Source organism: Ochotona princeps, chromosome 2, assembly GCF_030435755.1.
Source record: "Ochotona princeps isolate mOchPri1 chromosome 2, mOchPri1.hap1, whole genome shotgun sequence".
Taxonomy (NCBI): domain Eukaryota; kingdom Metazoa; phylum Chordata; class Mammalia; order Lagomorpha; family Ochotonidae; genus Ochotona; species Ochotona princeps.
This window is the reverse complement of record NC_080833.1, coordinates 14,898,088-14,908,273: the sequence shown is the minus strand read 5'-3', so window position 1 is coordinate 14,908,273 and position 10,186 is coordinate 14,898,088. Positions and strand designations below refer to the sequence as shown.

The 10,186-nt window shown below is 43.2% G+C and overlaps 1 protein-coding gene across 1 annotated transcript; it reads right to left on the bottom strand.

Annotated features, from left to right (window-relative positions):
• Positions 1 to 2,421: 2,421 nt before the first annotated feature.
• Positions 2,422 to 9,276, bottom strand: LOC131482439 (butyrophilin subfamily 1 member A1-like). The gene is made up of 5 exons (XM_058676555.1): positions 9,096 to 9,276; positions 8,214 to 8,319; positions 7,349 to 7,696; positions 2,946 to 3,227; positions 2,422 to 2,829 (listed from the first exon to the last, which is right to left on the bottom strand). The coding sequence occupies exons 2-5, from the start codon at positions 8,278 to 8,280 to the stop codon at positions 2,651 to 2,653; spliced, it is 876 nt and encodes a 291-aa protein (XP_058532538.1). The 5' UTR covers positions 8,281 to 8,319; positions 9,096 to 9,276; the 3' UTR covers positions 2,422 to 2,650.
• Between the last annotated feature and the right edge of the window lie 910 nt (positions 9,277 to 10,186).

Below are 10,186 nucleotides of genomic sequence, written 5' to 3'. Positions count from 1 at the left end.
TGGGAGGGGACTCTGGGGCGACCCTGATGGTCATTGCAGGAGAGGGCAAGGCTCCAAAGTTGAAACTAAGTAAGGACCAGAGAAAGCTCCTCTCCCTAGTCCTGAAGGGAGTTTACTGTTCTTCTGTTTCTGCAGACTGCTCAGGGCTCCTGGCTGTTGTTCCGATGGCACTGGATCCTGCCAGGAAGTATTTGGGCCTCTTCTATCCCATGTGGAAGATTCAAATGGGAGTGGATGACTTCAGAGTTCTCAGCCTCCGAAGGCACTCCAATTCCCCGTGGTTTCCTTGGCTGTTGGGATGTAGTCCTTGGTGCCCATACTGATAGTCCTTGGTGAGGATCTGGAGTCTCCAGGGTTGGGATACAAGCCTCCTCCTGTCCACCTGCTCCACTCTGGGGTTCCCCCCTCCTCTGTGCATATGACCTCCTGTTAAGAGGTTGTTAGGATCGCTTTTGATTCCCCATGTATGTCTTTGTAGTTTTACTATTGTCTAATGCTGATTCTCGCCTGTTGTCTATAAGTTACCTGTTATGTTCCTGATAGGTTATACTTCATGTCTTCCTCACACATTCTAGGGAGATGGAAGATTTCTCTGCTCTCCCGCCCCATTACTGAGAAGCATAGGGTCTTAAAAGTACATTAGGTTTTACAATTCTTTGATGTAGATCATGAGCAGTCTGACTCACATTGATTGCTGGTTCATTGATTACATCACAATATCTTATTGCATGTGATAAAGGCTGTTAGAGGTTGAAATAATATAATTTACAGGTATTATTTTTCAGATTGACATCATTTCATCTTAAATTAAGGCAGACATGTGGTATCTAACCTTTTGGGATTGGCTCATTTCCTTTAGCATAGTGGTTTCCCGTTGGGCCCTTTTGGCCACAAAGAACTGCCTTTTGTTTTTTTTAATAGCTGAGTAGTATTCCATGGAGTTAATGAACCATAGCTTTCTTATCCAGTCTTCTGTTGATGGGCATTTCCATGGATAAGAATGACCTCTATTGGGCCCGGCAGCATGGCCTAGCAGCTAAAGTCCTCGCCTTGAATGTGCCGGGATCCCACATGGGTGCCGGTTCTAGTCCCGGCAGCTCCACTTCCCATCCAGCTCCCTGCTTGTGGCCTGGGAAAGCAGTCGAGGATGGCCCAAGGCTTTGGGACCCTGCACCTGCGTGGGAAAACCTGGAAGAGGTTCCTGGTTCCCGGCTTCGGATCGGCGCGCACCGGCCTGTTGCGGCTCACTTGGGGAGTGAAACATTGGATGGAAGATCTTCCTCTCTGTCTCTCCTCCTCTGTATATCCAGCTTTCTAATAATAATAAAAATCTTTAAAAAAAAAAAAAGAATGACCTCTATCTTAAACCCATGAAACTCCCATCTTTTCACAAGCTAAGCTTGAGCTCCACTCTAGACTAGAGATGCTCTTGCTGATAACATCATTTGTTCCATTTCAATAGTTTATTTGGATTTTATCTTCATATTCACCAGCTTCCTTAAAGGTGATTAGACCTTCCCAGTCCATCCTCGTGAGGGTGGGCGAAGATGCAGTTAACCTGCTCTCTGTCCCCAAAGGAGAATACCCAGAAGATGGAGTTGAGGTGAGTTGATCCTGCTGTTACCCTGTGGTCCATGTATATATGGTTGGGGACCATGCTGCTGTAGAGCAGAAGGAATAATACAAAGGGAGGACTTCTTTGGTGAACGATGGCTTCCAAGAGGGCAGACTCACCCTGAAGATCCACAACACCAGGACTTCAGATGATGGGGAGTACCTATGCCTTTTTGCAATAATTTGAAGACCTAAAGTAGATATATCATGTAAACAAACATGAATATTGACAGTCATGCCTGAAGTCGAGAAAGAAAGAGGAAACCACTGCCTGCATCCTGATTTCCACTCTTAATATTTATGAGAATTGATTTTTCCAAGGATACTAAGTGCCACTGAAAACATGGGACAAAATCTTAGATGCCACACAGGTTTCTGCAACACATTTTAAGTCTAAATTAATAAGCACATTTAGTAAGTATCTATAAGAGCACATATTGAGAATTACATAAGCTCCATTTTGTCTTGCCATTGAACATAAGTATTTTAAAGAATTTGATCTTTGAGAATTTTCTTATTATAATTTATCCTATCCATGTGTCCCATGTCCTGGTTCATCTTATCCATGTCCCAACTATTTTGTTCTCAGGGACAGAAGGAAAAGTTTGGACATGAAATTGTGCCTTTATTTATCAATCTGTCTCAGTATCATTCAAGAAGTACAAACAATAAAAACAAGCAAGAAACTACCAACAGTGCAGGAAATGTTCCAGCTGATTTCATCTCTAAGTGGAGTAGATTGCCTCTTAAGCTTTGTTGTCTTTTTGTGCCCTCTAAATCTCCCCTTTACCTACAATGAAGTCATAGGCCTAACCACTGAACAGGCCAGACATGCCAGGCTTAGGTTCCCAGGTCTCCATTCCCCAGGTGTGGGATACGCCCCACTGGTCACTGCAGAAGAGTCGAAGGAAGGAGAAATGCAGCAGAATATGGTTTCATAATGCTGCTTTGTTTATAACCATATGTGCCAGCAGATGCCAAACATATATTGATGAATCTAACAAATCAACAAATACATACCACCATCACTTATGCTTCACCGTGCACCTTTATTAATACTTTCTGTCTCTTTTTCATCCTTGGCCTCCCTCATTTTCTTGTCTTGCTTTGTGTACCAAGCAAAAAGCACAGCAGCAGCACTCAGTAAAATCACAGCATTGAGGAAAGTCAGACCAAATGTTGCCATCCAAGGGGAGGTCCTAGGGACGAAGGGCTCTGACACAGAGCCCTCACATGTGAGCAGAAAGCAGGCACCAGACAAGCCCTTCCATCCCACATCCCAACACTCCCTCTTTACTCTCCTCCTGTCCCCCATGTAAGCAACACTTTACCTGGGACAGAAACTGTGGCCACCTGCTCCTGCAGAAGGAAAGAGTTCTTCATGGAGCAGGACACTTTTCCCTTTGTTCTGTCTCTCATGATAAAGAATGCCTCTATCTGGAACAATCCGTCATCATCCTGGAGCTTATACTCAAACTCAGATGCAATCTTCTCTCCACTTTTATCCTTCCATTGTACTTCAGGCTGAGGAAACCACCCCTTGCCAGTGCACGACAGCCTTGTGCCTTCATCTTCTGGACCCACAATGACGATGCGAGGACCAGAACCAAGACCTGGGGGAAGAAGCCATTCATCCGAAACCTTGATGCTTTTTGTCCAGAAATCCCTAGATTATACAATAGCCCTAATGTGAGGAGATGGAGGAAGTACCATGGGTGGGAGGAGAGGGCTTCCTGACACAAGTCAGTATCTGATTCGAAAATCAGAGCAGACTTGAAGCTGTCACTGATACTGACAGTGAGGTCTGCCACAAACTCTGTACCCAAGTGTATCTGCAGTTAGGTCACAGAAGGTAACAGAAGAAAACCAAAATGTGTCAGACTCCACACCTACATTTCCATAACTTTATTTGTATTTTTCTATTCAATTCATTAGAATCTTATGGAAAACTATTTCAGCTTAAAAGGAGATTCCCTTTATCACTAATCTTTGGTTATTTTTTCCCTCAATGTATTTATTTCCCTGGGTAGAGATTACAAAATGAATGGAGCCAAATGAAGTAAGTCTCTGAAGGATTAAAGTTGTTTCTCATTTTTAAAATATTTACTTCTTCCTTTTTGTGTCTAGCACATTGCTTTTTCTTCAACTCCTGTCATGCTGAGTTGACAAACAGACTCAACATAGCATGATCATGCTAGAATAATCCACTATGTCTTCTAGGAAGTGACTCTCCTAATTTCTAAGATTGTGTATTATTTACATCAAATCACATGGTATGTCTAACTCAGTTCTCCTTCAGATCTCTGATGTGGGGAATACATTAAGAACTTAAGATAAATTATATTCTTGGAGCTGAAAGACCCTGATCCCTTAGGGAGTACAGTGTTTAAGGAAATAAAGTAATCTGAGAAATAATCCACCATAATTATACATCATAACTACCCAAGGGAACTTCCAATTCTGTTAAACAAACAAGTGAGGATTTGAGTGAAATTGATCTTGAGCACACACTGGGAAGTGAGAGCACATAGACCAAACAGACCTTGAACCTAAGTAAGAGAACACAGTCCTTGAAACTCCTGGAAAAATTTAACCGTTTAAGTTCCAAATCAAAGTAAGAAGACAAAAGCTGCACCTGCTTTTGATAAAATCAGACCTTGAACCTCCTGGAAGAATAGAACCCAACCCCTGAAGTTTCAAGTTGAAGTAAGAAGAAAGCAAAAGCTTTGAGTTGATCAAAAGGCTGCCGCTTGTAAACACAGGATGAGGATACAAAGCAGATAAAGCTTAGCAACGAACTAGTTCTAAAGGTCAAACTCACACCCCATTAATCAGTAAACTGATATGAGAGAGATACTGAAAACTCCCATAACTGTCAAGAAGTTAGTCATGAGTCTGAAATTTTTGACTTCTATTGAGGGAATGGTGAGGCAGAGTCGCTGTAATGTGGCTGAGGAGATTTTATTACTGTTTTTTCAAGAAAGAATGGATTTTGTTTCTTCCTATGCAAATCGTGCATAAAGAATATGGGTAGGGACCAGCATGATGGCTCAATTAGCTAATCCTCCCTCTTCAAACACTGGGAACTCATATGGGAGCCGGTTCATGTCCCAGCTACTCCACTTCCATCCAGCTCCCTGCTTGTGGTGTGGAAAACCACTAGAGGATGGACCAAAGCTGTGGGACCCTGCATCCATATGGGAGGCCTGGAAAAGATTCCTGGCTCTTGACAGTTGCAGCCACTTGGGGAATAAATCAGTGGATGGAAGATCTTTTTAACTGTCTCTCCTTGTCTCTGTAAATGTGCCTTCCCAATAAAAATAAATAAATCTTTACAAGTAAAAGAAGGTGGATAACATGAGCTTACTATGAATACCATTTCAAATAGCATCAATTGAGAACTATTATTATTATTATTATTATTAAGATCTATTTTATTTTTATTGGAAAGTCAGATATACAAACAGGAGGAGAGACAGAAAGGAAGATCTTCTGTCCGCTGATTCACTCCCCAAGTTGCCGCAACAGCTGGAGCTGAGCCAATCTGAAGCCAGGAACTAGGAGCTTCTTCTGGGTCTCCCATGCGGGTGCAGGGAATCAAGTCTTTGGGCTGTCCTTGACTGATTTCACGGGCCATAAGCAGAGAACTGGGTGGGAAGCAGGGCTGCTGGAATTAGTATCAGCATCCATATGGGATCCTGGCACATGCAAGGCAAGGGCCTTAGCTGCTAGGCTACCGTACCAGCCCCCCAATTGAGAATTATTATTTCAACATAGGTCTAATACATTCAAAGAAAAAGAAGGACATCACAGTTTAAAAAAAAAACCGGCATGTTGTCTTAGCAGAGGTCATCATGCTATATACACATGCTATAATGTTACTCAGGTATAAAAAGAATGAAATCTTGTCTTTTGTAACAAAATTAATGCAATTTGAAAATGTTATGATTAGTGAAATAAGCCAGTCCCCAAAAGACAAATATGATATTTTCCCTGGTTTGTAGTAATTAATATAGAGTTCAAAAATTAATGTATATGAACAAAATTGACATTTTGAGATTTGATTATTGTTCTTGTTGTCTCTTTACACTCTTGAGGAACAGTGGTTTTATTTATAGGTGGGTTAAGCTTGTGGTTATAAAGAAAAATTGAAAGTATGTCATATAAATTAAGAAATAGGAGGAAGGACAGGGGTCAGGGAGGTTATGGTGAAAAGCATCATTATGCTCTTAAGACTAAAATGTGTTCCTTTTACTTAAATAAAAGTTTAAAAAGCTGAGAACTCATAGTATTGGGTAAAGGGAGGCAGATACATTATTCCAGTCACATAGACCTTGGAATTCCCTGATATTTCCACGAATAGTTAGTGGAAAATAATGCATTTATAAATTGGTTGCTCTTTCTCAATCAGAACTAACATACATCGGAAAAATATTTGAGCATTCCATGAAATTTTACATGCAGATAGTATTTCTTTAGGCTGAAGTTCTAAATGTTGTAAGCAAGACAACATACAAGTAGCTACACGGGAAAATCCTGCAAACGTTATTATGTTGAGCAATAAAAGCCAGGCATGAGAATGTGAAATTCAAAAATGCATGTGGTACAATCAAACCACCACCATGGTGCTGTCATGTCATATGAACCCTGGTGTGAATCAACACTGACCCCTTTTGATCCAGCACCCTGCACTCGTGCCTAAGAGGGCAGTGGAAGATGGTCCAAGTACTTGGGTATCTGTCACCCACCTGGAAGATCCGGGTGGATTTATGAGTGCCTGACTTCAGCCTGGTCCAGTTCTAGATATTACAGTCATTTGGGGAGTGAAACAGAAGATGGAAGACCTCTCTCTCTCCCTGTCTCTGTAACTTTTTTTTTAGTAATTTTTAAAAAAGATTTATTTATTGATTTTTACAAAGTCAGATATGCAGAGAGGAGGAGAGACAGAGAGGAAGATCTTCCGTACAATGGTTCACTCCCCAAGTGAGTGCAACGGCCGGTGTTGTGCCAATCCGAAGCCAGGAACGTGGAACCTCTTCTGGGTCTCCCATGTGGGTGCAGGGTCCCAAATCTTTGGACCGTCCTCGACTGCCTTCCCAGGCCACAAACAGGGAGCTGGATGGGAAGTGGAGCTGCCGGGACTAGAACCGGCGTCCATATGGGATCCCGGTGTGTTCAAGGCAAGGACTTTAGCTGCTAGGCCACGCCACCGGGCCCTTTAGTAAATTTTTAAAAAGGGAATTGGTAGAAGAGGAGGAGGGATTTTTCAATCTGTTTCATTTTCCAAATGTCCTCAACAGCCTAGGCTGGACCAAGCTTAAACCAAGAGTCAGGAATTCTATCCAGATCTCTTCAGTGTGTGGCAAAGATAAAGTAATTGAGCCATCATCCATTGCTGCCTTCCAGAATCATCAGAAAGCTGAATTAGAAGCAGAGCCAGCACTTTGAAATATGATGTGGAGGTCTCAAACGTATAGTAACTTTCTACATATCATTGTATTATAGTACCAGAATGTAGTTGTCATATGGTAAGGAATATTCTTCTCTCAAAAAATGAACTAAAACAGACTGCAAAGAAATATGAATAAAGTATATAAAGTTGTTTGGCTTCTATGGACAGGCAGTTTAATCTACTGCACATAAGGCCAACCCTTGAAGTGGCTCAATTTTAAGATAGAGATGTTAAATGTACAAACAGATTGAGAGTTGTCTGTATTTGCAGGTGATTACTTACTTATGACCTTGAGCTCCAAAGTGGCTTTACCAAAGTTGTCATCCTGTTTAAAGAAACACTTGTACATCCCATTGTCTGAGACCCGGAGCCTGCGGATTCTCACAGCCACTCTCCCCTCTGGGTTGTGATCCTGCAGCAGCTCTACTCGTCCTTTGTAATCCACTAGCTGTTCTTGCGCCTGCTCCATCCCATCCTGATACACATACACAACCTCTGAGTATTGGGTGCGGAACCATCGCAGTTCCATGTTCTTCATATCCACGGTTGTGGTCACATAACAGGGCAGCAGAGCTTCTGTGCCTAGCATAGCCACAATGGGCTCTGAGGGACCACTCACTTCAAAGGAATCTGTAGAATCAACAGAGTCAAATGTGAAGAGAATGTCAGAACGACTGCTAGGGAGGGTGCTTTAGAACACAGTCCCAGGTAGAGCCCTACAGACCTCATTCACCAGGTGTTCACACACACATTGAGCTGTGGAAGTGGTGGGTAGCAAGACAAAGAGGGCTCTACTTGTGAGGAGCTTACCAACACCAGGACACATGTGAAGCAAGTGATTTCTAACTTGTGAGGAGCTTACCAACACCAGGACACATGTGAAGCAAGTGATTTCTAACTTGCAGTGTGGGTGGAAAATCCCAAACTAGAGCTTTTGGAAAATGCATGCCTCAGGAAGCAGAGAACTGATGAAGTAATTCTATCTGGTTCTTCTGATTTATTTGACCTGATACACAAGCGAATAACCCACTCTACCAAAGTAGAAGATTTTAGAATTAATACAAGTTTATATGAGAAGTGATGTGATTCAATCCTTCTATTCAGAGAACAAGATAATTTAGTTATAAAATAATTAAAATATTCCTACCTGAGCCCCACATGGGCACCTGGAGCAACACGATGGAAAAGAATGTTGTGGGCAGGGAATGCATCATGGTCCCCAGTCAGGGAGCAGGATAATATGGAAGCAGGTCCTGCAAATAAACAGAACAAAAATGAGAGTGGGCTTCACTGGGTCTTATGGTTGTGGCTAAGGTGATCCCCAGTGCTTCTAAGAAATGATCTCCTGGGCCCAGCACAGTAGCCTACTGGCTACTATGATTCCGTTTGGATGCTGGTTCGTATCTCAGGTGCTCCACTTCTCATCTAATTTCCTGCTTGTGACCTGGGAAGACAGTCAAGAATGGCACAAAGCCTTGAGACCCTGCACCCATGTAGGAGAACTGGAAGAAGATCCTGGTTTTGTATCAGTTCAGCTCAGGCCATTGCAGCCACTTGGGGAGTGAGCCAGCAGATGAAAGATCTTTCTCTCTGTATCTCCTTCTCTCCATAAATCTGACTTTCCCATAAGAATAAATTAATTAAAAAGAAGAAATAGTCTCCTGGATCTCAGACAGCTGCCAGGAAATATGAATAAGCCTTTGACACACACAAAGTATTTTCTAATTCTCTTACAAGGAACAGTCCTCATGTCAGTAGCCACCAGTAAGGCTGTTGTCAGTATAAACTCCAAGTCAAGAACACTTTGTCCCTTGGATAGGGAGAAAAGGAAATAAGAGCACCCTGGAAGAAAAGGGCTTTGGAAAAATGTTGCTCTGGACTCCATGAACTGTCTCCTCACTCATCACCACATGGTGGTGAAGCCACTAAAAATCAGCCTGCCCTCTACCACCCTCCATGACCCTGACCCAGGTTCTCTATATCCTCTTGTTCTTGCCCATCACCCAGAGAGGAATTCTGTAGTACTCACTTCATTGAAGTTTCTCTTGGAGAGATGAAGGCATCCTGGTGCTTGTCTCCTTCACTACCTGTGGCACCGGGGAGAGCTACTTGCTGGCATTTTCCCCTGGTTCCTTCTTGGGGTGCTTATGGGGCTTTCCTGTACTTCCTGCTCTAAGCTGTGCTAGGGAACTGTGGCTGCAGTGGGAAATGTAGGAAGCTTATAAAAGGAATTCAAAAGCAGGAAGCAAGGAATTTTCCATACAGCAGCACCTGCAGCAATGAGCTTCTCATGGCCACCTTAGCAAACTCAGTACTGAAATTCAAATGAAGCAAAATAAGAGGACTTTGTCCAGTCATTAATCACCCACCGTTTATGATTACATACTTTTAAAAGAGAAGAAGTGGGCTGGGCACCCGAATGGGACTTACCATCCAGTCAGCTGCTTTTGGCTGAGGTGTGTGGGTGTGGGAGGGTGAAGCCTAGATCTTGAGCCAGAAACTCACAAGATTAGCTGCTTAACAGCAGCCAGCACCATCTTGATTTGGGCTGGGTGTCTGAATAGAACTTGCCACCCCACTGGCCGCTTTTGGCTGATGGGGAGCCAAGTGAGTGTCCTAGCTAGGAACTCACAGCACTGGCTGCCTAAAGGTGGCTGGCACCATCTTGGTTTAGGTGGGGAAAACCAATGGTGCCTGATGAAGCCTGCTGGCCACCAGGGAGCAAGCTCTGGATCCTTAGAGTTGACAAATTACTACCTAGGGTCATCCATGGATGAGGCCACTGTACATGTAGTTGAGGAATGACTCCTGAGGGACACCCAATGACAGTGCCCCTGTATGGCAAATAAATGAGAAGAATGAGACCTGGTGCTTTGGAAAACAGAGACCAGAAGACATGTATAGGTCAGACAGATGCACCAGCCCACATGATAATCCCGAGTTGGACTTGTTAGCTTGGAACATTGCTGACCACCACACACCAGCCCACTTGAATGCTAGGGCTGAAGGTTTGGCAGTGCTAGATCCCAGTACCTGGCTGTCAGAGCAGAAGAAGGGTCACATTAGGCAGGGCCATGACATTAACCAGCGTGAGAGAGAACCAGGTCCAGGGGTAGATTT